Here is a 27,507-nt window from a genome sequence, read left to right as displayed (position 1 = left end):
TATTTTCAGCACAACTCCCCTATCCACTGCCCTCTTGGTGTAAACCCGTACGAGTCATGAACGCAGCCGTGAAACAGCGGCAACAGAAACAACTACAGAACAGAGACCTTATCACAGCATGAAACTTCAGTTCCCAAGGCTTCTTTTAACTGAAATGGAGACCATCAATGCCCAGGCCCGGAGAGGAGGAGGAGGACTGGAGAAAGGCAGCGCAGAGCCGCTCCAAACTCCCTGCCAGGAGGCAGCAGGGAGCGAGTCCATCCCCAAGCCCTGGCTGGCAAAGGAGGCAGCACACTGCTCACCGATGCCATGCATTAATTACCTCTGGCATCTTACCATTAAGAGGTTTTAACAGAAGCCATCCCCATGCTACAGCTTATCTGTTATTCACTGTTCCATAAAACCGAGGTAACACCCATGCCCTTATTTCTTATTTGGGAGGAACAACCTCATGCACCAGTACAGGATTGGGGTGGACCTGCTGGAGAGCAGCTCTGCGGAGAGGGACCTGGGGGTCTTGGTGGACGACAGGTTAACCATGAGCCAGCAGCGTGCCCGGGCTGCCAAGAAAGCCAATGGGATCCTGGGGTGCATCAAGAAGAGTGTGGCTAGCAGGAGGAGGGAGGTTCTCCTTCTCCTCTGCTCTGCCCTGGTGAGGCCTCATCTGGAGTACTGTGTCCAGTGCTGGGCTCCCCACTTCAAGAAAGATGAGGAGCTACTGGAGAGAGTCCAGCGGAGGGCTACGAGGATGGTGAGGGGACTGGAACATCTTCCCTACGAGGAGAGGTTGAGGGAGCTGGGCTTGTTCAGCCTGAAGAAGAGAAGGCTGCGAGGGGACCTTATCAATGCCTACAAATATCTGCAGGGTGGGTGTCAGGAGGATGGGCCCAAGCTCTTTTCAGTGGTGCCCAGCGACAGGACAAGGGGCAATGGGCACAAACTGGGGCACACGAAGTTCCGTCTGAACATGAGGAAGAACTTCTTCCCTCTGAGGGTGACGGAGCCCTGGCCCAGGCTGCCCAGGGAGGCTGTGGAGTCTCCTTCTCTGGAGATATTCCAGCCCCACCTGGACGCGGTGCTGTGCAGCCTGCTCTGGGTGACCCTGCTTGGGCAGGGGGTTGGGCTGGGTGACCCACAGAGGGCCCTGCCAACCCCTACTATTCTGTGATTCTGTGATTCTTTGTCCTCATTCGAAGCACCTTGGTTGCTGGGGTTTGGGGCAGGTTAACCACGTGGAAACCTCAGGAGGATCTCTTTCAGCCATCTGAATACTGCACTCGGCGTGTTAATGAGTCGGCTACCCAAGTCACAGGACTTAAGTAGTGTTTTAGACTCTCTGAAAAATCCCTTAGTTACACAAAGAAGTGGAGAAACTTGCTCAGAACAAGTAAAATCATAGTCTGTAAGCTCATAAAATTTTAAATCCCAGTATACAATACAAACTACATATATTCCACTTCTGAACAGGAACTGGGTTTCATGGAGAATGCTTTACTAGAAAAATGAGATTACTTTTTTCTTATTATTAATGCCTGTCAATAGGAGACTCACTAAAAAGGGATTCTGTGGAAAATCTCAGCAGGTACCAGGCAGGTACTGCAGGCAACCCACAACCACACGAAGCCTTTCCACCACAGAAAAGCAACACAAGGTAGAAATTCTGACTGAATTAGAAAATGATGCCTTGCATCGCAGAACAAAGGCTACATTTTGAGACCACTTTCATTCCTGTACTAACCTAGGTTGAAATCTTTATGACTTGCTGTGGAAACCAAGCGTGTTGTAAGCCTGTTCCTTGCGCACTGGTATCTGTACAAAATAAATACCCAGTGACCAAGCCACCATCAGACTTCTAGCAGTGGGCAGTAAAAAAAAGCTCAATTGTACCACTGTGAAGCGACTGTGGGCTGAAATGAAGCAGTGACTGATGAAAAGGAACATGTACAAACCATGTTGCTGCTCAAGTGAATTTTCTGATGCGGCAGAGGTCTGACAAACGTCCTTGGAAATAAAAAAACCAACAGCGAAAACTTGTGAAGAGGGAGAGCAGAAGAGGAAATAAAAAATAAGAGGCGATTTCAGACACTTGTGGGCTACTACTAGAACTACTACCCCTCAGTAAGAGGAAGCATCGGCAAAAAGAACTCAAAAGACTCATTTGATGAAGCTTCGAAACATCTTCACCAAGGTGTCATGCGTGAGAAATGCCCGTTGCTTGCATCACCCTGGGGTGCTCAAACGGCTCTGCTGGCCTCACTCCAGCCACAAGCAGAAATCACGAGTTAAAAGCATTCATGTTTTGTTTTTTGTTTTTTTTGGGTTTTTTTTTTGGGGGGGGGAAGATTCAGAAAGCAGAAAGAATAAACCCTCATCATGAGTTAATGAACTGCAGGTATTAGACTCTGCATAAAATCATCAGTGTAACTGGTAATTCTTAGAATGCAAGCTAAAGGGCTGCAAGGATGGTGAGGGGACTGGAGCATCTCTGCTACGAGGAGAGGCTGAGGGAGCTGGGCTTGTTCAGCCTGGAGAAGAGAAGGCTGAGAGGGGACCTTATCAATGCCTCCAAATATCTGCAGGGTGGGGGTCAGGAGGCCGGGGCCAGACTCTTTCCAGTGGTGCCCAGCGACAGGACAAGGGGCAACGGGCACAAACTGAGGCAGAGGAAGCTCCAGCTGAACACAAGGAAGAACTTCTTCCCTCTGAGGGTGACGGAGCCCTGGCCCAGGCTGCCCAGGGAGGCTGTGGAGTCTCCTTCTCTGGAGATATTCCAGCCCCGCCTGGACGCGGTGCTGTGCAGCCTGCTCTGGGTGACCCTGCTTGGGCAGGGGGTTGGACTGGGTGACCCACAGAGGTCCCTTCCAACCCCTGCCATTCTGTGATTCTGTGTAAAACTCAACTTGATGAACAAGGATTTCATTACCAACCACAGCAATCCAAAATGCGGTTTGCCTTCACAATTTACTCTTGATTTCCATACCCCAAATAACCTGAACATCGAGGAAATACATTCCTTTCTCTTTCTCTGAAAACAACAAGTTCTCTTTCACTAAACCCAACGATATACCCACCACTTTGCCCGGAGTTCATACCGCAACGACACGCAGAGCAGGACGGGAACGGGCAGAGCGAAGGCTTGGGGCACCCTGTGCTGTCAATACAAGATGACCCCACCGAGCACTTCCACTCCTCTGCCCTCCTTCTGCACTTCTGGGTTTATCAGCACAAGAAAAAGAAGAAAGCTGCATTTTAAGTTTTACTAAACCTTTTTCTTATGGATTTCCTGCAAGGTTACACAGCTTATTAATACTTCTACCATTCATAAATGCTCCAGCAGTTGGGTAATTTCCACTGCCTTCCGCAGAAACAAGCTGTATCACTTGCACTAAAAAAATTGGCATTGCTTAACCCAGAAACTACGGGCTTTCTAAAGCATTTTCTTCTTGAAAAATCAGTTTTACATCGTAATTATTTCTTTCCTGCCCAGTTTTGCATCCTTAACATTCTAGTATCAGGAAGATGAAATCTTTGCTCGTATTATGTAGCCGCTAAGCAGAACACGAGCTACACGCTTATTCTCTTTATTTAAAATAATTACCATACTGCATGGATACTACATTCAAGCTCATCTTATACAAACACTGTAAGACAACCCTTTTATTTTACCCTTCAATGATGCCTAGGGTGAAAGCAGCAGTCCAGGCAACCAGCGAACCCGTAATGCCCGAGAGGACAAGGCCAGCGCAGCCCTCACGACATCGATTCGCAGCCCTCGGAACCAACCAGCCAAGCGGGCTCCTGCCTTCCAGGCCGTAACACATTGCTAACTGCTGCACTTCACATACTCAACAGCACACTGAGAGGCAAAGAGAGAGAGATGCCAAATTATAACAAGATGCTAAAGCCCAAAATCCAGCTGTGGCCGACACCCCGCTCCTGAAAACTCGGCTCCAGTGGTGCCCGATGCCGAGCAAGCCTGAACCCCAGGGACAGGACACATCTGCTCTCCGCAGAGTCACTGCAGCGGCCAAGATGGGGCTTCTGCCTGATCATAAAGTTTTGGTGTCTTAGGACAAGAGTAGGAAATTGCCAAGTATGATTCCTACAAAAAACACAGGAGGAGAAACACAAGCTATTTCAGTTTCACGCTGCACAAGCAAAAATATTTTAAGAAATGCAATATATGCTCTGCAAAAAAAATTCCTCTCCGGTAGCTTCTTGATGTGCTGGGAATGATAACGGGAAAGCACTGGTACTCAAATGCTACAATTTTTAACGCTTTAGAAGTGTATCAACACAAACATTTCCTTCTCATTTTCCAAAGTTTCACCTCTTCTAGCGTAAAAACGTACATTTCGCTAGCTAAAACCTCAATGACAAATAGAAGAATTGCACTATTTGAAAACAAAAAGCTCTGGATTTTGCATGCTCAGATCCAAGAGCAGCCTTCTTGGGCTGGTTATTGAATCAGTATCATGTGTATTATTTAGGTCAGCTTTAAAACCAAGTACTGCAGCTACCAGAGAATTTATACCCGATCCCACCTCACCCATTTTCCTTGCTTATGAGTAAACTTTCCTTTAGGAGATAACCATACAGCAGGTCAGATTAGCAAACGTTAAAAGGCTATGTGAGGTTTGTGGTGGTGGTTTTGTTTTTGTTCTTCTTTGAAGAGAAAATTATACATCAAATATTACATGCTATTATTTGTTTCTCTTCTGGGAGGAGGGAAAAGAGGTGCATGGGTGGCTCTTCATTGCGAAGTGAGGGCAGTGAGACAAAAGCTAGAAACAAAAAAACGGTTACAGAAGACAAGGACAGAACAGAATCACAGAATCACAGAATCACAGAATAGTAGGGGTTGGAAGGGACCTCTGTGGGTCACCCAGTCCAACCCCCCTGCCGAAGCAGGGTCACCCACAGCAGGCTGCACAGGACCTTGTCCAGGCGGGGCTGGAATATCTCCAGAGAAGGAGACTCCACAGCCTCCCTGGGCAGCCTGGGCCAGGGCTCCGTCACCCTCAGAGGGAAGAAGTTCTTCCTCGTGTTCAGACGGAACTTCCTGTGCCTCAGTTTGTGCCCGTTGCCCCTTGTCCTGTCACTGGGCACCACTGGAAAGAGCTTGGCCCCATCTTCCTGACACCCACCCTTCAGATATTTAGAGGCATTTCTAAGGTCCCCTCGCAGCCTTCTCTTCTTCAGGCTGAACAAGCCCAGTTCCCTCAACCTCTCCTCGTAGGGGAGATGCTCCAGTCCCCTCACCATCCTTGTAGCCCTCCGCTGGACTCTCTCCAGTAGCTCCTCATCTTTCTTGAACTGGGGAGCCCAGAGCTGGACGCAGTACTCCAGATGAGGCCTCCCCAGGGCAGAGCAGAGGGGAAGGAGAACCTCCCTCGTCCTGCTGCCCACACTCTTCTTGATGCACCCCAGGATCCCATTGGCTTTCTTGGCAGCCAGGGCACGCTGCTGGCTCATGGTTAACCTGTCGTCCACCAGGACACCCAGGTCCCTCTCCGCAGAGCTGCTCTCCAGCAGGTCCGTCCCAAGCCTGTACTGGTGCCTGGGGTTGTTCCTCCCCAGGTGCAGGACCCTGCACTTGCCCTTGTCGAACCTCATCAGGTTCCTCTCTGCCCAGCTTTCCAGCCTATCCAGAAGAACACTAGTTACGAGACAAAAAACATGACCACATTATGAAAAATCAGAAATACAGAAAAGAAACATGAATGAATGGAGCAGAGAGTCATTCCAGGTGCGGTTCACTTGCAGTAAGTGAAACAGAACAGCCTGACAGCGCGACTACACACTCAGCAAAGGACACAGCAACGCTTGGAATCGACCCTACGCCTTCTGCCATAGAATCACAAAGCCGTCCCCAAAAGCCACGTTAATGAAATTAACACTATTTGCTTATAAAAGCAGAACCCCAAACACCGAAACAATAAGGGATATGGGTCGAGGCTACACAAAGCCTTGTAACAGCAACAGAAATCAATTCTTTCTTCCCCTACCTTATTTCAGCATCTTTCCCTGCCACACTCAAATAACTAATCTATGTAGCAGTTCCCTACTACCCTCTCCTACAACGGAACACGACGTCTGACACCCCAGGTCTGAATCTTCTGGCGCTGACGAAGACGTGGCTGTTCCAAGCCCTTACACCAGAGGAATCGCTGTTCTGCAGACAGAGGCCACCTTCCCGCAATGAAACCCGCCTGCAGTGACATGTCTCCTACCTGATCAAACTGAAGATCTTCACCTCTTTGAAGAGATCTGGACAAGAGCTTTTCCTGTTAAAAAAAAAAAAAAAAAGAGCCATGGATTTCACAAGGCAAGTGACTGTTATCAGAGTTCTTCTTTCTCAGCTATACTACAGAAAAAAGAAATAACTTTTAATATGAATATTTGCATTATTTTCAGCTAGAACTGTTTCTGAAGCTGTAAAGTGTACTGACAAAAACAGAAAAATACAGATCTAAAATTAATTAGCTAGCTTAGTAGAAATCATGTTAAAGACTGTCAAACAGACACTGCCCAACAGCTCTCCCGAGCAGCAAGGCCTCCGGGGCCGAGACCACGCTGCAACGCATTCCCAGGCTGCGCGGTCCCTGAACTGCAACCAACATCGGTGGGAAAACCCAGTCCAGGCGAAGGAGAGCGTCGACAATAACTTGCTTTACATCTGAAGTAACTCTGTAAGGTACAGCAGAGATGCAGTCTTACTGGAATGTAATTATTACAAAATTTCATTGCTACTGGTATCAGAAGACTTACTGCTCTGTTAAAAGCAAAATCAGATTATATTCCTGACAAAATAATTCAGTGAGAATTAAAGCATTAAGAAAACAAGCCATTCATGAACTATGATAGTAATGTAACAGTAATTCTTGCTGGTCACTGCGGAGAGTACCAAATTACAGTTACATGAAATACAACTTGTACGGTCTCTTGCTAGGGTATCCTGCAAAGTAAGAGAAGCAAGGGGAAGGTAAGAAAAAGGGGGGGAGGAGGGGGGAGAAAGGGGGCAAAAAAAGAACGGGGGGGGAAAGGAGGGGGAAAGAAGGAAGGAGGGGGAAAAGAAGAAAGGGGGGTGGAAGAAGAAGAGGGGGAAGAAGAAAGGGGAGGAGAAGAAGAAAGGGAGGGGAAGAAGAAAGGGAGGGGAAGAAGAAAGGGAGGGGAAGAAGAAAGGGAGGGGAAGAAGAAAGGGAGGGGAAGAAGAAGAAGAAGGGGGGAGAAGAAGAGAGGGAGGGGAAGAAGAGAGGGAGGGGAAGAAGAAGAAGGGGGGAAGAAGAAGCAAGGGGGTGAAAAAAAGAAGAAAGGAGGAGGAAAAGAAGAAGGGGGGTGAAGAAGAAGAAAGGCGGGTGAAGAAGAAGAAAGGAAGGTGAAGAAGAGGGGGGGTGAAGAAGAAGGGGGGGGTGAAGAAGAAAGGGGGGGGTGAAGAAGAAGGGGGGGGTGAAGAAGAAAGGGGGGGGTGTGAATAAGAGGGGGGGAAAAGATGAAGTCCCACGTAGTGGCTCTCAGGGTCCATGATTTCCAGTAAGCCAGGCGCCACAGTCACAGCTTTAAGGGCACCCTCCAACGCTGTGAGTTACGTACAGATGCGATGAGCATTTCTTGTTCCTTACAGAAATTTAAACTACTTTTTACTTGATTCTAAATGAATGGCAACCGCCCTCTTCGCTGAGGAAGGCAGAAGTAGCGCTCCAGGTACGAGTGAGCAGCTCCCATGAGGCTGCAGGCAGCAAACGCAGAGCTTTGACGGAGCAAGGGCGGCCGAGGAGGGAGCCGGGAGAGCTGCTGTGACCTGCCTGGGCCGGGATGTCCAAGGAGCCGTCAGCGACACCGACACCAGCAGCTCCTGCCTCGGGTAACGCCAACCAACCGCTCACCAGTGCAGTGAGAGGCAACGCCACGCTGCCAGGCTGCTGGCAAAAAGGTGAGGCGTCTGCATGGCTCAGCACGGCTGCCACAGACACGCCGGGCGCTGACCAGATCCCAACCGGGGTCGCACGCACCAAGCCCAGGAGTCAAACCGGCGGCTTCTTTTCGCTTGTCCCAATGGGAAGCTTGAAAACGCACGGCGATTTCTGGCATTGCCTGCTGGGGGTGCAGCTATATTCAGCGTTCCTAAGGACACAACCTCTGGCAACCCTTACAGAATCACAGCATCACAGCATGGCAGGGGTTGGCAGGAACCTTTGTGGGTCACCCAGCCCAACCCCCTGCCCAAGCAGGGTCACCCAGAGCAGGCTGCACAGCACCGCGTCCAGGCGGGGCTGGAATATCTCCAGAGAAGGAGACTCCACAGCCTCCCTGGGCAGCCTGGGCCAGGGCTCCGTCACCCTCAGAGGGAGGAAGTTCTTCCTCGGGTTCAGCTGGAGCTTCCTCTGCTTCAGTTTGTGCCCGTTGCCCCTTGTCCTGTCGCTGGGCACCACTGGAAAGAGTCTGGTCCCGTCCTCCTGGAACACGCACTGTGCAGATATTTGGAGGCATTGATAAGGTCCCCTCTCAGCCTTCTCTTCTTCAGGCTGAACAAGCCCAGCTCCCTCAACCTCTCCTCGTAGGAGAGATGCTCCAGTCCCCTCCTCATCCTCGTAGCCCTCCGCTGGACTCTCTCCAGTAGCTCTTCATCTTTCTTGAACTGGGGAGCCCAGCACTGGACACAGGACTCCAGATGGGGCCTCCTCAGGGCAGAGCAGAAGGGGAGGAGAACCTCCCTTGACCTGCTGGCCACACTCTTCCTAATGCACCCCAGGATCCCATTGGCCTTCTTGGCACCCAGGGCACACTGCTGGCTCATGGTCACCCTGTCGTCCACCAAGACACCCAGGTCCCTCTCCACAGAGCTGCTCTCCAGCAGGTCAGCCCCAGCCTGTACTGGTGCCTGGGGTTGTTCCTCCCCAGGGGCAGGACCCTGCCCTTGCCCTTGTTGAACCTCATCAGGTTCCTCTCTGCCCAACTCTCCAGCCTGTCCAGGTCTCTCTGGATGGCAGCACAGCCTGCTGGTGTGTCCACCACCCCTCCCAGTTTGGTGCCATCAGCAAACTTGCTGAGGGTACACTAACTCTTCATCCAGGTCATTAGCCAATGTTCTTTCCCTGCGCATCCCAAGGCAAGGGGGGAAAAGTATCAGATGCTGGCAAATGTTTTGGAATCTTACAAATTCCTATCATTTCACATGCTAAGCCTGTTCAAAATACTGTTCTGAGAGCTGACACTTTGCAGCAGATACTCCAAGCTCCAGAGAGCGCTTGCAAACCAGAATTCCCTTCTAACCGGAATTCATTCTCCCTCTTTTCTATAAGGCAACGCCTGCTGCAGGTGCATTCCTGTTCTCTGCACCGCGCTCTCCGATAAGCTGCACAAAGAATTGTAATCTTATCTACACAGCAGAAACACCAGGAACGTCCCACCCTCTATAAACATCGCGGATTGCTAGGAGGAACCCAGAAAACTATTCCCCAGGAAGAGGGAGAAGCCTTTCCAGTAAGATGCTACGGGGCAGCTTTCCGGAGTCTCCTCCCAACACAACGCTGCGAGGTCCCTTCCAACCCCGACCATTCTGTGATTCTGTGGATGGGGCCAAGCTCTTTCCAGTGGTGCCCAGCGACAGGACAAGGGGCAACGGGCACAAACTGGAGCAGAGGAAGCTCCAGCTGAACATGAGGAAGAACTTCTTCCCTCTGAGGGTGACGGAGCCCTGGCCCAGGCTGCCCAGGGAGGCTGTGGAGTCTCCTTCTCTGGAGATATTCCAGCCCCGCCTGGCCGCGGTGCTGTGCAGCCTGCTCTGGGTGACCCTGCTTGGGCAGGGGGTTGGGCTGGGTGACCCACAGAGGTCCCTGCCAACCCCCACCATTCTGTGATTCTGTGACACACCACGGTCCCACCGGGGTACGGCAGAACTGTTACACGGGTGAGCAAACACTGGCTTTAGTATTCCCATGGCGTGCATTTAAAACCAGAAATAGCAAAAGAAAAGAGTGGTAACGAGCCAAAGAGAAGGGAAATAATCTGAAAGTCTTTAGGCAAAGACGCTGAACTCCATGTAAGACAGTTCTGAGAGTTTAGCTCCCCCCGCCACCCCCCCATTCTATACTGGTTGAGACACTTCTGTACACCAAATGTCCATATAACTTTTAAGATTTTGAGTATCAGAAAGAATGAAGACCTTAGAAATTCTAACCCTCTCTATTCTTTTTCCTCAGCATTAAAGACCCTAGCTGCTAAAAGGCAAATATCACCACAGCTAATGCAACGCTGACCAAACAAGCGTGACGCGACCAAACAACGCTCTCACCCAGCCTCAGGTTTATCGAGGCCTTTCAATTCTTGGCACGGCTTTAAAATTTATTTTCTTCCAGTGCCTTCCTCAAACTCTGCTTTGTCACGGCCCCAGTCATCTCACGTGACTTACAGGAATCGATCCGACAGCATAAAGGTCTGGAAACTTTCACCGAATTAATAATTAAAGTTTTATTTTCCCGGCTTCCTGAAGTTCAGAGAGAGATGGCAGTAATAGATGTGCATTTACCTTTTACGAGGGAAATGAAAAAAAAAACCAACCCCCCCGGGGAACCGCGCCGGGAGCGGCCTGCGGGCAGTGTGTACAGAGCGAGGTCAGCCCGCGGCAGGTCCGGACGCGGGCAGCCGTGCGGGTGCTGTGCAAACAAGGTCCCACCCGCAGGGCAAGGTCCCACCCGTGGGCCCCCCCCAGCAGCCACCGGCCCCCTCTCCGGAGGCTCCACCAGCAGATTTCTTCCCGTCCTCAAAATATACAAATAAAATCAGGGATAAAATCAGCCCGTCGCCAGCACCAGCAAAACACTCTCGCTGGCTTTGGCTTCAGTTTACTAAGTTAGTAGCTTACCTAGTTAACCGCTCGGTAACTTGCTGGTACCATGTTAAACCGTCTCTTCTTAAATTCTACCTGTCTCTATCCGCCTGCAGCCTGACAGAACTCCAGGTAACCAGTTTATTCCTCATCTTTGGCACTGGTAGAGTTCGTTTCACACATATGAAAGGCCGGTGTCACGCTCACCGTCATCCTCGCTCGGCGGAGGAAGACTATTTTAAGCTACAACAAATGGTGTCTGAGGCCTTTTTCCATTAAAACTGTTTACTATTACAAAAGACTTAGAAGAATTCTTTTTTTTTTTTTGTAAAAAAAAGGTGTTTTAATTTAATTTGCTCACTAACAGGATGCTCTTCCTCCCCGTGGTTACGCTCACCACTTGAAACATTAAGCATTTGCTGATAAGCTCTTTACATAACTCTGGAAACTCTGCGGTATTAATATTTTGCAAGCAGAGAACTCTTAATTAAATCAGTGAAACTACTTTGTTACTCACAGCGTATCCTAAGCACATTCACAGCCAGAGAAACCATTTAGTCACTCCTCAAAATCACAAGTCGCTTCCTTCTAATCGAAACCCACAGATCTAGCCAAAACGGTGCCGTCCCCTCACCCCCCGGTGCTGTCTTGATCTGGAGTTACCGGTTTTATCTATTTATTTTTAATTCCATTTTAATTAATTTTGGCTCCCCTGCTGGTGTGTTCATCTTCAAGTTTTCAAAAATCTCTGGCTCCTAACTTTAATTGGTCTGGCGCCAAATTCTCTCCAGCAGCTTCATCAAACAGCCGAGCTTGATCTAAGGCATGAAAGATTTATGTAACATTATATATATAATATAATAATATATAATAATATATATAATATATAATATATATAATATATATAATATAATAATATATAATAATATATATAATATATATATAATATATGTATGATATAATAATATACACATATATATATATATATTTTCCACATTACTCTTTGTAGCCAAGGCATCCCACCAAATCAAATCACACTAAAATGACACCGGGCTTTCCTCTCTCCCATTAAAGCCTTTTTCCCACCACCACAAAACAAGGAATGCTGGCTACCGGGGTAGATTAAAAAGCATTTTGTTTAAAGGAATTCAACTCATCAAATGAGCCCAGACAGAGCTGTTGCACACCTTTACAAATGCCTGCTCCAGTAATATTTACAATTTCTTCTTTTATCCCAAAGATCCCCATACTGTATCCACACTAAATATCCGTTCCAGGATCTTCTCAGCAAACGATCCCGACTAAGGCAGAGCTCGTGCCATCACCATAAAACCTCACCAGACAACAGAGCTGGGAACCACTCCTCTGGTGAGGAGGTGTGACTCCAACCCAGCTGTGTCTCCAGGAGAAGCCCCTTCGGCTCCTTGGATGACAGCCGGTCCGTGCCGTTCTGGCCCAGTCCTTCCATCCCATAGTGGACAAACGGACGTAGGGAGCCCTGGCACCGCCACCCCAGAGCTCGCGGTCCCTTCTTAGCCACGCACCCTTCACACGTCCCTTTTGCTACAAAGCTTCTGTGCTTTCTGATCGCACCCTCCTGAGCACTCGACTGTTTGGGATGTCTATAAGGAAACAGTAAGTTCTGTTTAAGTCGCAGGCTTGTGTGGTACACACATAGAGCCACAGAACCATGAAGGTTGGAAAAGACCTCTAAGATCATTAAGTCCAACCTCCAACCCATCACCCCCATGCCTGCTAAACCATGTCCTCAAGTGCCACATCTACACGGTTTTTGAAGCCCTCCAGGGATGGGGACTCCACCACTGCCCTGGGCAGCCTGGTCCAATGCCTGACCACTCTCTCAGTAAAGAAATGTTTCCTAATATCCAACCTAAACCTCCCCTGACACAACTTGAGGCCATTGCCTCTTGTCCTATCGCTGGTTACCTGGGAGAAGAGACCAACACCCACCTCACTACACCCTCCTCTATAAGGTCTCCCCTCAGCCTCCTCTTCTCCAGACTGAACAGCCCCAGCTCCCTCAGCCGCTCCTCATCAGACTTGTTCTCCAGACCCCTCCCCAGCCTCGCTGCCCTTCTCTGGACATGCTCCAGCCCCTCAATGTCCTTCTTGTAGTGAGTGGTCCAACACTGAACACAGCACTCGAGGTGCGGCCTCACCAGTGCCCAGTACAGGGGCACGATCCCCTCCCTGCTCCTGCTGGCCACACCATTCCTGATCCAAGCCAGGATGCCGTTGGCCTTCTTGGCCACCCGGGCTCACTGCTGGCTCATGTTCAGCCGATTGCCCACCAGCACCCCAGGTCCTTTTCCACCGGGCAGCTCTCCAGCCACTCCTCCCCAAGCCTGGAGCGTTGCGTGGGGTTGTTGTGACCCGGGTGCAGGACCAGCATTTGGCCCTGTTGAACCTCATGTTGGCCTCGGCCCATCGACCCAGCCTGTCCAGATCCCTCTGCAGAACCATCCTACCCTCCAGCAGATCGACACTCCCACCCAGCTTGGTGTCATCTGTCTAACAGATGCACATAAAGAAATGTTTCCTTTTCCTCAGCCTTTGATCTACCAATGGTTTTAGATGAAGGTGATTCCATCAGTGACACCACAAAACACATTTAACCCAATTTTTTGGTGTTTTTGGGGGCTACTTCTTAGTAACACTTTTTCCTGAAGTCTCAAAACCGGGGCTCAAGTGCTCACACATGCACTTCTGCAGGCAGGCCTTCTCCGAGCCGCAGTGTCTCGCCTGCTCAGCGAATTTCCAAGTTAAAAAAAGCCTTCCCCCCCCTGAAATTTCCAAGCTAAATAAAATCCACCGATTCCAAGATCACGCGGTCTCGATCACCAACAGAATTCCGCATTCTGCCTAATCCACAGTCCACGCTGGCCACTATATTCCTCCAGGTCTTAGCATCATTACTTTGGAAAACCAACCAAATGCACCTTTTCTTGACAGTATATTGTCGCAGTCCTATTTCAAAGAAACATCAACAGGAAACGCACTCCACGGTGTTAAAGAACGTTTTTGTTGGTGCTGCTTCCTTCTGTAAGTTCACAGGACTTCGGAATACGGAGAGGTCTTGTTTCCAGTAACCGCTCTGTAACAGTTTGAATGGAAGTCAATAAAACACAATCCAGGCAACAACCCTGCTTGCAGAAGCCTATTTATTCTTGAAGTAATCCCTTGGAAAAGTCAACAGCATCTGGGGATGGTTTTTTCCCCGTCACCGCACATACGATAAATCAGCCTATTTTTGGAAAAAAGCAGGACCATTTCAAGGGATACGATGAAAAAAAGGACTCACCAAAGGTTCAGCCATTACGACTTCAATTTTCTTTTCAGCTTGAACAGCAAATTCAGCGAAGAGGCTTTTGATGACATACTCGCCAGGTTTGACATCTGGATCGATAGTAATGTTAGACATGATGATGCCTCTCTTCTCCCAGGCGGAAACGACACTTGGAGAAACTCTGCGCTTATTTACTCTGCTGGGCGGCGTGGAGGCTAGAGACAAAAAAAGCAAAACCAACGAGCTATAAAGCAGGGTTTCTAAACACAGCGCCCGTTCGTTACCTTCCCGTCCACCAGGCTCACCCACCACCCAGTAAACGCCGTACACCAGGAGGAGGAACTCACCAGCAGTAACATCCAACAAGACTTCTGGTTTTTTAACCCGGTGGGAAGTGCTCCCTGCCCAAGGGTTTACAACGTAACTCATTTATGTTATCGATAAAATGCAAAACTGTCGCGCGCTGTGTGAACCGCCCCGTTCCGAATACCACCGAATGATGACCGGGATACAGACCACAGCTTTCAGTATCTGGTAACTTCAGTTCAAGTATGACTAAAACTCAAAAGGATCCTTTTACAGCATTATCTCCCTATACTGTGAGAGGCATCTGCTTGCTTCCATTTTTCTAAATCATCCATGAAGTTCAAGTTTCCACTCGGCGTCCAAATACCTTCAAGAGAAGTATCTCCTTGGTCCCTCCTGGCATTTTTGGTCTGTAAGCTGATTTTCCTATGTCACGCTAACTACATTTCTCCACTCCCTAGTCACAAATCTGAAAGGCTTGTTCCTTATCAGAAATATTAATTAACCAATCAAGATAAATAACCCTGGATATATTAGTGTCCCTCTCTAAGGATTAGTGCTTCTACCTTTACACTGAAATTGTCATTTACTACATTTACATATGCTTATCCACCTTTAACTTTATTTTTATCCCTCAGCACTCAAAAACATTTCTTCATTAGCTCAGCTGCTACCCAACGTGAACTGCAGTGCTGAAAATCAGGCAGCAGAACTCGTGCTCTCATCATTGTTCAGCTCTGATGCTTCCAAAGGCAGCCCAGGAGACGAGAGACGCGTTACGTGTCAAGAACGAGAGCACAGAGGTCGGAGGAGAGAAGGGACAAAAAGAAGGAGCACGTCCTTCCCAGCCACAGCCAGTAACACACAGAAACACCAAGTATGAGACTGACCCAACAGAAAAACGCTGCAATACACAGCTCTTGAGCAACTCTCACCTCCGTCTGCAGATGAACGAAACAAAAAGACAGGTACCTAAGGGCTCCTAACGGACACCACACACTTCTAAGTGACCAGTTGCTTCTATCCTAAATACCAGAGTTTCTAAGAACGTTAAAGTTTTGTCCTACTCCACAGACACATTGGACTCTATAATTTTCTTCAGTTCTTCCCCATGAGGGTGGTGAAACACTGACCCGAGCTGCCCAGAGAAGCTGTGGCTGCCCCCTCCCTGGCAGGGTTCAAGGCCAGGTTGGATGGAGCTCTGAGCACCCTGGGCTGGTGGAAGATGTCCCTGCTCATGGCAGGGGGGTTGGAACCAGATGAGCTTTAAGGTCCCTTCCAACCCAAACCATTCCATGATTCTATGATTTTAAATCACATATTGAAGCTAAAGACTGGCAAGAAACGAGAGAAGTTTAAAATCTCCTTTTGAACATCATTATTAGTGTCTGAAGAAATTTTGCAAAGCCGCTGCTTTGGCTCCTGGACTTACCGACCGGAGCAGGCCACGACCCCCACGCCATCAGGGCTGGGGACCTGGGGGAACACACCACAGCTCTGCTCCTGAAGGACGAGACGCCAGTACTCCACCAGCTTGCATCTCTTTCTGGGAACTGAAAAGGACTGATCTGCTCGTTAACCCACAACTACATCTAGCTTTGCTTTGTGTAGACAAGTCCTAACAGCATGTTTACACCACACCTTGCTGTCTCCCATTTTCACAAGACCACCTTAAACAGCCCCTGCCACTCAAGAACTGGGCGAACATCGAGCAATGATCATCTTTGAAGTCCTAACTTTACTTTGCAACTAAACTACCCCTCAGTAAGAGACCATCTCAGCACGTTAACTCTCAGCACTACAGGACAGCTGCTCTGGCTAGGGGTGAAACCCTTGGGCTGTTGAGGCTGACACAACCCCGGGCACACCGCAGGCAGACACCATCCCCAGGCTCACACGCTGCCATCAGAACCCAGCTTGGAACGGGTCAGCTGGCCCAAAACCCAACCTCAACAAGAACGAGCAGCAACCAGACTACAACCAGAGCAGCTCCCAGCACGGCTGCAGGAATTTCCGTGCAAGGCAAGGGCGCAACCACGGAGCCAGGGAAGCGTGGTAGCAGGACAGCCTCACATCAGCCTGCAATGCCACCGACCCCGCTCCTCGGCTACGGCTTCACACAGCCCCCTCCAGACGGCCTCACCCGCGGCACCGGACGCGATCCGAGGATTACAGGTGTCTCAGTTTCGCTGCGATGCCAGCGGATTCAGCAGGCAGAACGCAGGCCCAGGATTTACTGCCATCTGTGAGCTCGCGGAGGACTCTACTTCAGGACAGCTTCAGTGGTTCACGTTAATGATTTTTGCCTTGCACATGCCAACATTTGTGGCTTTATCTGCTATGTAAAACCAAGAGGTTAGTTAAACACACACAGAAAAGAAACAAATAGGAGGGAAGCAGAGGAGGGAGCGTGGCTGTGTTGAATGGGATGATTTACAGTACTTCCTTCAAGAAAAGCCAAAATCTATTATCAGAGTTCTTAACTAGGTCAAACAACATTGTCATCTGGTGCAATTAGGTTCAGTGGGATTCATTTACTCATGAACTTGCAATTGATAACACTGTGAGAAGGGTCTACATGGATTTTAAATACCACATATAAGGGAAAAATAAGTCTCATTACAGGACAGGATTAAGCAGTTTCTTTCTGCTGTTCTTCGCTATCAGAGCACAAGCCATCCTCTGCTCTTAGCTGCCAGTGAGAATCACAGAATCACAGACTGGTTGGGGTTGGCAGGGCCCTCTGTGGGTCACCCAGCCCAACCCCCTGCCCAAGCAGGGTCACCCAGAGCAGGCTGCACAGCACCGCGTCCAGGCGGGGCTGGAATATCTCCAGAGAAGGAGACTCCACAGCCTCCCTGGGCAGCCTGGGCCAGGGCTCCGTCACCCTCAGAGGGAAGAAGTTCTTCCTCCTGTTCAGCTGGAGCTTCCTCTGCTTCAGTTTGTGCCCGTTGCCCCTTGTCCTGTCGCTGGGCACCACTGGAAAGAGTCTGGCCCTGTCCTCCTGACACCCACCCTGCAGATATTTATAAGCATTTCTAAGGTCCCCTCTCAGCCTTCTCTTCTCCAGGCTGAAGTTCTTCCTTGTTTTGAAGTTTCAAAACCATTCTACAGAACCTCAGGTGACATCTGGAACCAAAAAATCACGCCACTCGCACCAGTTCAAAACCAAAAAATTACTTTGATAAATCGCTCGAGGACGCTGACCGCTCCTCCCTCGAGACAACACCCGGTTTGTTGGCTCGCCCGGGCGCTCGCGCTACGTGGGAAACCGGGGCGCGAGGGCCGGAGGAAACCTCTGTCCAACAGCATTGTTTGGTTGCTAGGGCCACCCCAAACTGTTTGGACGGTTTCAAGGAACAGTAAAACAATGCAAAGGATCACCAGGCAGCCGGCATGCTCCCGGGTCAGCAGGCAACCCGCCCTGATGCCAGCAAAATTAAAAACAAAGCTGTGGCCCGTTAAACATCGGTTTCCAGAGCCAGGAGAGGTCACACCATACCCAAGCTGCTGCTAAAGGGCCCTGGGTTTCTCCCCCTGCTCCTCTCCGTGTAGCCCGGAGGCATCGAGTGTGGGAGGCGGCAGCAGCGCCCTGTTTCCAGCGGGATTACTCAGGATTCGGCCACACGAAGCGGGCACCACAAGGCAACCAACACACCCCAGCCTGTGACAGGAGCGTTTTACTTCACGGCTGACGCCAAACGATGATTTTGAGCTTTCACACGTTTTTTTCGGTACTGCTTCACACTTAGCCAAGTGCTGGCCCTTCCTACGTGCTTTAAACAGTACTTTCCAATTTTTAGTGTCCTTTCCTCTAACTGAAACTTGCTGTTTCTCAAGAAGCTGGAATGGTCAGACCGAAGCATAACTTCTGCTGGGTACCTCCCTTCTTTTGAGATACCTGAAAGTACAATCTAGCATTATTTTATGCATTTTACATAAGGTACACAACTATAAAATAAGCATACTCAACAGACTTTTGAGAGGGCCTCCATAGTTTTCGTCAAGCAGATCATCTTCTTGGTTGCTGTTTTTAAGCCCATTGCCAAGGTAGTAAATCGCTTTAGACAGCTTACATTTAATGATTAAGCTTTTTGTTATCATTTTTGCAGCACACGTAATATCACAGAATCACAGAATCACAGACTGGTCGGGGTTGGAAGGGACCTCTGTGGGTCACCCAGCCCAAGCCCCTGCCCAAGCAGGGTCACCCAGAGCAGGCTGCACAGCACCGCGGCCAGGCGGGGCTGGAATATCTCCAGAGAAGGAGACTCCACAGCCTCCCTGGGCAGCCTGGGCCAGGGCTCCGGCACCCTCAGAGGGAAGAAGTTCTTCCTCGGGTTCAGCTTGTGCCCGTTGCCCCTTCTCCTGTCACTGGAAAGAGTCTGGCCCCATCCTCCTGACACCCACCCTGCAGATATTGAGAGGCATTTCTAAGGTCCCCTCTCAGCCTTCTCTTCTCCAGGCTGAACAAGCCCAGCTCCCTCAGCCTCTCCTCGTAGCAGAGATGCTCCAGTCCCCTCCTCATCCTCGCAGCCCTCCGCTGGACTCTCTCCAGTAGTTCCTCATCTTTCTTGAACTGGGGAGCCCAGCACTGGACACAGCACTGCAGATGGGGCCTCACCAGGGCAGAGCAGAGGGGAAGAAGAACCTCCCTTGACCTGCTGGCCACACTCTTCCTAATGCACCCCAGAATATCCCAGGTACTTTAAGTTTCCTGTGACACTTGTTGCAGAATAGGGTTTGCATGTGTCTCTGGCAATATGACAAATTCCCAAAGACTGAAAATATTGTCTGTGTGCTTACTTAATGGAATTTTAATTAAGCTCCTTGTATTCTACTCTGGTAAACATCCAGAACGTGTCATCCTGCCTCACAGAAGTGATATTAATATACACGGAAACACCTGAAACAATTGTTAGAGTGCTTCACATCAACAAATCTTCAGTTATTTTACCAAAGGAATCATTATTTTTTCCTAATAAGGATGTCACTGCTCAGAAGAGATGGCAACCTATCCAGAAGCGTCCCAACAAATACCAGCGGAGCCAAAAGGTTAAACCTAGGTTTCCTGCGTCCCAGCCCAGCGGTTTGTTCTCCAGAGCAGACAACTTCTTCCATAACCTTACCGTTAATCCACAATGGTTCCTGTAGACCATCAGGTTTCTGTTGTTTCCAAAGGCTCCCTACTCATATCAGTGACAAAAATCTGATTCCACCAATACACCTCTGATTTGAAGGAGAGAAACGGTGAACACCTCCATGATGACAACGAAGTTCAACATATACTGCCCTAATAATGCACGCTCCAAATCCCAGCCCCTGGTCTGCCAACAAATACAAAACAAGAGCCGTTCTTCACCCATATCCCTTGGATTCGCTCCCAGCGTCGCGACGGGAGGGTGCAGTTGCTCACTCGGGTGGCCACAGCACGTGACAGCCTGCTAGGCCAGCCAGGTCTGTTTTTCACCCAAACCACGTGCCGCTAGCGACAGCGCCCGGAGCCTGCCCGTCCGTGGGGTTCGGTACCGCCTTCCCAGCTCGGGCTGCACCGAGTCCCGGCCGATCTCCGGCTCAGCCGGCACCGCCGCGGCTCCTTGGCTCGGCAGCATCACGCCAGGGCTGGAGGCAGCAGTCTTCATAGAGACGGGGGACGCTTCTGCATTTATCCAGATTTTTCCATTTATTTCCTCAACACTCATTTACTGACAAAACACTATGTATTTTAAACAGAATGAACAGATTAGAATAAAAGAGAATAAATTGCAAATTTGCAAAATTAGATTTATTTTAACCACTTCCGGTTACATACAAAGGCTATTCTAATTTTTTCAGTGATGTAAATTATTCTTAATACTGTGCCTAGGTGGACCAAGACACCTCTGAGGGTGACGGAGCCCTGGCCCAGGCTGCCCAGGGAGGCTGTGGAGTCTCCTTCTCTGGAGATATTCCAGCCCCACCTGGACGCGGTGCTGTGCAGCCTGCTCTGGGTGACCCTGCTTCAGCAGGAGGGTTGTACTAGATGACCCACAGAGGTCCCTTCCAACCCCTACTATTCTGTGATTCTGTGATTCTGTGAATAACTTCCTGCCAGATGCCATTTTTTGAGGCATTCTCACGATGTGTTTTAAAAAAAAAAAAAACAAAAAACAATAAAAATATTATTCTTGATACTGGTATGAAAACCTGAAAGTGAAGGGAGAGGCATAGCAGCCTCCTGGCATCATAGTCGCATCCCTTTACAAGGCAGCCTAAATAATGTGAATAAAATGCAGTTGTTGCCAGTGAAATTACGTGTGTCAAGGGCCACTGACCACGCAAATTTTCATAGATTGTGTTACCCAGACATTCCTTTGCTTTTCATAACACACACCTACTGATCAGTAACCCCACAAATATAAACACGGTGGTTGAAACTGAAATCAGCCCAAATACATTAGAATATACATGACCAAGAACAAAAAAAATCTGCTCTTTCTCCCATATTTCTCATATTTTTGTCTGGATCCACAGCTGATGAACAAACGTCCTGTTATTTTCAATGCAGACCACAGGACTAATTCATCCAGCGACACGCGGTATGGCATTCCCGCTCCTGTCCGTGTGTTGGCAGTGAATTATCTCTGGGAAATGTTTAACAGAGATCACGGCTCCACACGTCCCATCACACTACACAAACAGGCAAAGCAGAACCAATATCTCATTCACAAGCCACATGGACCAAGAGCCCAGATTGCAAATTCTTATTCACTTCTCTTTCTTGCACCAATTTTCCATGAATTTGATGAAAAGAATTCAATAACCAGCACCATCAGCTGGTACTTCCATCACGCATTTATGGAACACCAGATATGGGTAAGACCAAGAGGCCACCCACCTGTGAAGCAGCAAGTGTATGCACCCACGAGTGCTGAGGGAGCTGGCGGATGTCATTGCTGAGCCACTCTCCATCATCTTTGAGAGGTCCTGGAGGACAGGAGAGGTGCCCGAGGACTGGAGAAAGGCCAATGTCACTCCAATCTTCAAAAAGGGCAAGAAGGAGGACCCAGGGAACTACAGGCCGGTCAGCCTCACCTCCATCCCGGGAAAGCTGATGGAGCAGCTTATCCTGGAGGCCATCATCAAGCAAGTGGAAGAAAAGAAGGTTATCAGGAGTAGTCAGCGTGGATTCACCAAGGGGAAATCATGCCTGACCAATCTGATAGCTTTCTACGATGACATGACTGGCTGGGTAGACGAAGGGAGAGCTGTGGATGTTGTCTACCTGGACTTCAGCAAGGCTTTCGACACAGTCTCCCATGATATCCTCCTAGGGAAGCTGAGGAAGTGTGGGCTGGATGAGTGGTCGGTGAAGTGGATAGAGAACTGGCTGAATGGCAGAACTCAGAAGGTTGTCATCAGCGGCGCTGAGTCTAGTTGGAGGCTGGTGACAAGTGGTGTCCCTCAGGGGTCAGTACTGGGCCCAGTCTTGTTCAACTTCTTCATCAACGACCTGGATGAAGAGTTAGAATGTACCCTCAGCAAGTTTGCTGATGACACCAAACTGGGAGGAGTGGTAGACACACCGGAAGGCTGTGCTGCCATTCAGCGTGACCTGGATAGGCTGGAAAGCTGGGTAGAGAGGAACCTGGTGAGGTTCAACAAGGGCAAGGGCAGGATCCTGCACCTGGGGAGGAACAACCCCAGGCACCAGTACAGGCTGGGGGTGGACCTGATGGAGAGCAGCTCTGCGGAGAGGGACCTGGGCGTCCTGGTGGACGACAGGGTGACCATGAGCCACCAGCGTGCCCTGGGTGCCAAGAAAGCCAATGGCATCCTGGGGTGCATCAAGAAGAGTGTGGGCAGCAGGACGAGGGAGGTTCTCCTTCCCCTCTGCTCTGCCCTGGTGAGGCCCCATCTGGAGTCCTGTGTCCAGTTCTGGGCTCCCCAGTTCAAGAAAGATGAGGAGCTACTGGAGAGAGTCCAGCACAGGGCTGCGAGGATGATGAGGGGACTGGAGCATCTCTTCTGTGAGGAGAGGCTGAGGGAGCTGGGCTTGTTCAGCCTGAAGAAGAGAAGGCTGAGAGGGGACCTAATAAATGCTTCTAAATATCTGCAGGGTGGGGGTCAGGAGGACGGGGCCAGACTCTTTCCAGTGGTGCCCAGCGACAGGACAAGGGGCAACGGGCACAAACTGAAGCAGAGGAAGCTCCAGCTGAACCCGAGGAAGAACTTCTTCCCTCTGAGGGTGACGGAGCCCTGGCCCAGGCTGCCCAGGGAGGCTGTGGAGTCTCCTTCTCTGGAGATATTCCAGCCCCGCCTGGACGCGGTGCTGTGCAGCCTGCTCTGGGTGACCCTGCTTGGGCAGGGGGTTGGGCTGGGTGACCCACAGAGGTCCCTTCCAACCCCTACTATTCTGTGATTCTGTGATTCTGTGAGTCGAACGTCAGTGGCAGGGTTCAGCGCGGCGCTGGAGAAGCCCAGTCAGACCTCTCGGCGAGAGGAAGCTATCTGTGCATTGATAACTTCCCCTCCCCATCTCATTGGAACGTAGATTTTATTTCTGCAGCAGAAACACTTCCCTACTGATAATTTACCTAAGGAGCTTCAGATCTGTTTATATTACATTTTAGGCGAGCTCTGGAACAAAGAAACACAAATGAACGCTGCATCAGTAAGCAGCAGGTAAGCTTACACCAGCAAGCAGCTACCCAGGCACACGGCTAACCTGTGCAGGATGCCCCGGCGGGGACACGGAACGGAAAGGGAAGGTTTTTGGGTGTATTGTAGGCACTGGGGCTACGACAGCTTGGGGTGGACCTGCTGGGGAGCAGCTCTGTGGAGAGGGACCTGGGAGTGCTGGGGGATGACAGGGTGACCATGAGCCACCAGCGTGCCCTGGGTGCCAAGAAAGCCAATGGGATCCTGGGGTGCATCAAGAGGAGTGTGGGCAGCAGGACGAGGGAGGTTCTCCTGCCCCTCTGCTCTGCCCTGGTCAGGCCCCATCTGGAGTCCTGTGTCCAGTTCTGGGCTCCCCAGTTCAAGAAAGATGAGGAGCTACTGGAGAGAGTCCAGCGGAGGGCAATGAGGATGAGGAGGGGACTGGAACATCTCCCCTATGAGGAGAGGCTGAGGGAGCTGGGCTTGTTCAGCCTGGAGAAGAGAAGGCTGAGAGGGGACCTTAGAAATGCCTCTAAATATCTGCAGGGTGGGGGTGAGGAGGATGGGGCCAGACTCTCTCCAGTGGTGCCCAGCGACAGGAGAAGGGGCAACGGGCACAAACTGAAGCAGAGGAAGCTCCAGCTGAAGATGAGGAAGAACTTCTTCCCTCTGAGGGTGACGGAGCCCTGGCCCAGGCTGCCCAGGGAGGCTGTGGAGTCTCCTTCTCTGGAGATATTCCAGCCCCGCCTGGCCGCGGTGCTGTGCAGCCTGCTCTGGGTGACCCTGCTTGGGCAGGGGGTTGGGCTGGGTGACCCACAGAGGTCCCTTCCAACCCCTACCATGCTGTGGTTCTGTGAGCCTTCGATGGTACATCATGCATGTAGATTATTATCAGACGGGGGGGGGAAGACACAGCACAAGATGCCGAAAGACCAAACCATACGCACTGGAAAACAACGTGATAAAGCACAAAAATTGGAGGGGGAAGAGGAAATCAGTTTGAACTCCATTGTCTCAAATCCTGCCCAGTCATTCTTGATTATGGCATGCCATCAGGAAATCCTGGCCATTAAAGTGTCAGACCATTAAAAATGTAGTTTATGTAATTCCTTTCCTAGGACAACTGCCAGAATAGAAAACCTCTCCACATAAACCATTTTAATTACCAATCACAGTTTGAATTTCACTTTGAAAGACATCAAATTCATTTCATAGCATACCTCCAAACTGCTAATATATTGAACCTGCTTTGCTTCACTGGCAGAAAGCTGTTCTCACGCAAGAGCAGCTTAAAAGAACATCAAGGATAAGTCTCTCTCATCTGTCCGTAACCCAGCACACCATCCATCACGTATGGAAGCAGGATGATGGTGGAAAGGTAAATGTTCCGAGCTAGCAGTCACATTCCCAGTGGAATTTTCAGAAACGCTTTTACTGCCCTGAAGTTTTACACAGCCGTAGCTCTCAATCCAACTTCAAGCTGCACATACAACGAAGCAAGTTAGACCTCATATATGGACTTCTGCTGGGAAATAGTTCTGTAGGCAAGCTGTAAGCTTCTCGGCGAAAAGGCAGCAGCCCACGCGCCCGCCTGGTCCCCAGCCCTGCTCTCCCAGCAGAGAGGAGCCTGCATCCACAGCACGCTGCCGGGCTGTCAGCGGCACGCATCCCGGTGGCTCGGTCTCCTTCAAAACACCAGACTGTGACAACTCAGTGTGTGTAACTGCCACGTTCCACTCGTTTCCAAATCTTCTGGTCCCTCAAGAGTAACCACGTAAGCATCAAAAACCCCTAAACTTGTTTCTTTACTTCCTCTACCTCGACGTCAGGCTTCTACAGCACTGCAAGCCATACCTCCAGCAAGGATGCAAACACAGAAGCAATCCTCTTCCAGCGTAACTAAACTGCAAAAAAAGCAACCAAACAAACAAAAAACTTACATTGCTAACTTTGAATAGGAATATCTGATGCTTATTTTTTATTTAAAATTATTACTGCAACAGGAGTAAAGATGGTAACTTCCTTTTGAATACGGAGAGGAAGGACAGAACGGCGGAACTCTGTCTTCTCCTGTTGGCTCTTCTGATCCCCCTGCCCCTAGGAAGAGGTACACCAAGCCACCGTAGCGTTCCCTACAAGGGGACCTACAAGCTGAGGGCCACCACCATACCAGCCATGGCCATCACGCTGCCAGATGGTTCTGTGCGCTCACGTCACAGCCAAGAGGCCACAACCTCACAGCTGAGAGCACCACACACCTCTCCTCAGTTCCAGCTCCCGGCGGCAGACGGACAGCTGGAAGGAACCCAGCCCAGGTGTCTAGCTACCTAGCACCAACTCCAACGATTCGTGTCACCGACTTCTTCTCTACAAACACGAGCAGATACAGCCTCCTGGGACAACGTGAGAGCTGAGAACGTTGACACCGTCCCACCCCGTGGCCCGCTGCTGGATTCCCAGCCTGGCTGCCAAGTGGCTCTCCAGACTGCACGGACAGGGATCCAGGAATCGGGCATCCGTCTGAGCTCAGCAGGTACGTACGGTCCCATCGCCTGTACCAACGTTTTCCAGTGGGTTTGCCGTTAGCAGACTTCCCCCCCATCGCTTTTTTCTTTTAGAGAAAGTTTCCAGGGGGGATGCAGATTCCCACTGAGCAAATTTAAGCTTGGAGGGGCAGTTTGGTTCCTCTCCATTCCCTCTCCCGGCCGACGGACCGCAGTCGGACAGCCACAGGATGACGGTCAGCCTCTCACGGGACACGCCAGTCACAGAATCACAGAATCCCAGACTGGTCGGGGTTGGCAGGGCCCTCTGTGGGTCACCCAGCCCAACCCCCTGCCCAAGCAGGGTCACCCAGAGCAGGCTGCACAGCACCGCGGCCAGGCGGGGCTGGAATATCTCCAGAGAAGGAGACTCCACAGCCTCCCTGGGCAGCCTGGGCCAGGGCTCCGTCACCCTCAGAGGGAAGAAGTTCTTCCTCGGGTTCAGCTGGAACTTCCTCTGCTTCAGTTTGTGCCCATTGCCCCTTGTCCTGTCGCTGGGCACCACTGAACAGAGTCTGGCCCCGTCCTCCTGACACCCACCCTGCAGATATTTGTAGGCATTGATAAGGTCCCCTCTCAGCCTTCTCTTCTCCAGGCTGAACAAGCCCAGCTCCCTCAGCCTCTCCTCGTAGGAGAGATGCTCCAGTCCCCTCAGCAACCTTGCAGCCCTCTGCTGGACACTCCCCAGTAGCTCCTCATCTTCCTTGAACTGGGGAGCCCAGCACTGGACACAGGACTCCAGATGGGGCCTCCCCAGGGCAGAGCAGAGGGGGAGGAGAACCTCTCTTGCCCTGCTGCCCGCACTCCTCTTGATGCACCCCAGGATCCCATTGGCCTTCTTGGCACCCAGGGCACACTGCTGGCTCATGGTCACCCTGTTGTCCCCCAGCACTCCCAGTCCCTCTCCGCAGAGCTGCTCTCCATCAGGTCCACCCCAGCCTGTACTGGTGCCTGGGGTTGTTTCTCCCCAGGTGCAGGACCCTGCCCTTGCCCTTGTTGAACCTCATCAGGTTCCTCTCTGCCCAGCTCTCCAGCCTGTCCAGGTCACGCTGAATGGCAGCACAGCCTGCCAGTGTGTCCACCACTCCTCCCAGTTTGGTGTCATCAGCAAACTTGCTGAGGGTACGCTCTAACTCTTCATCCAGGTCGTTGATGAAGAAGTTAAACAAGACTGGGCCCAGTACTGACCCCTGAGGGACACCACTTGTCACCAGCCTCCAACCAGACTCAGCGCCGCTGATGACAACCCTCTGAGCTCTGCCATTCAGCCAGTTCTCTATCCACTTCACCGACCACTCATCCAGCCCACACTTCCTCAGCTTCCCTAGGAGGATGTTATGGGAAACCGTGTCGAAAGCCTGCAGGTAACCTTGCCCGCATGCCTTCTGCTCCGCCTGGAAGCGTGCCTTGCTCAGCCCGCGGTGAGGGGGTAAGCAGGCAGAGAACAGAACCTTCATTGCTAACACAGAAATCCAACTTTTCCTTCCTGGGCCAGCAAACTGCAGGCTGTGCCAGGCTGGAAATGCACTGACGCTCTGAATCCCATGGCCAGCATCAGCTAGCGCAGGCAATAAAATTCTGTCAGCGCTTGGCTAAGCGGTGGTGAATGAAAAAGCATCAGGGGGGCAAAGGCAGCAGTGGGAAGATACAGCAGGCAGCCCTGGGGAATAGAAGAGCACAAGGAGAAGGAAAGAGAATCGTATTTGCCAGTGTTGATTCCAGATTTGCACATGCACCGTTCTGTAAGCTAAGGAAGCACACGTTTCTACAGCACTGATGAAGGGAACTTACCCTGAAGAAAGGCTTCATTTTTACAGTACACTAATCACATGAAGAGAAAGAAAAGCACAAACTAAACCCTAAACCTAAAGCTTTAAGTAGTA

General features: G+C 50.5%; 1 protein-coding gene across 9 annotated transcripts in view; it reads right to left on the bottom strand.

Annotated features, from left to right (window-relative positions):
* Positions 1-27,507, bottom strand: part of FRYL (FRY like transcription coactivator) — a 188,963-nt gene that overhangs the window by 97,785 nt on the left and 63,671 nt on the right. For all 9 annotated transcript variants that reach the window (XM_075422025.1, XM_075422019.1, XM_075422022.1 and 6 more), the window contains 2 exons: positions 14,151-14,350; positions 6,234-6,287 (listed from right to left, as the gene is read on the bottom strand). In XM_075422025.1, coding sequence (XP_075278140.1) covers positions 6,234-6,287; positions 14,151-14,270 — 174 coding nt within the window. In that variant the 5' untranslated portion in view covers positions 14,271-14,350. The remainder of the gene's footprint in view (positions 1-6,233; positions 6,288-14,150; positions 14,351-27,507) is intronic.

The sequence above is a fragment of the Opisthocomus hoazin genome, chromosome 5 (genome assembly GCF_030867145.1).
Source record: "Opisthocomus hoazin isolate bOpiHoa1 chromosome 5, bOpiHoa1.hap1, whole genome shotgun sequence".
Taxonomy (NCBI): domain Eukaryota; kingdom Metazoa; phylum Chordata; class Aves; order Opisthocomiformes; family Opisthocomidae; genus Opisthocomus; species Opisthocomus hoazin.
This window is presented reverse-complemented; position numbering and strand designations above follow the sequence as displayed.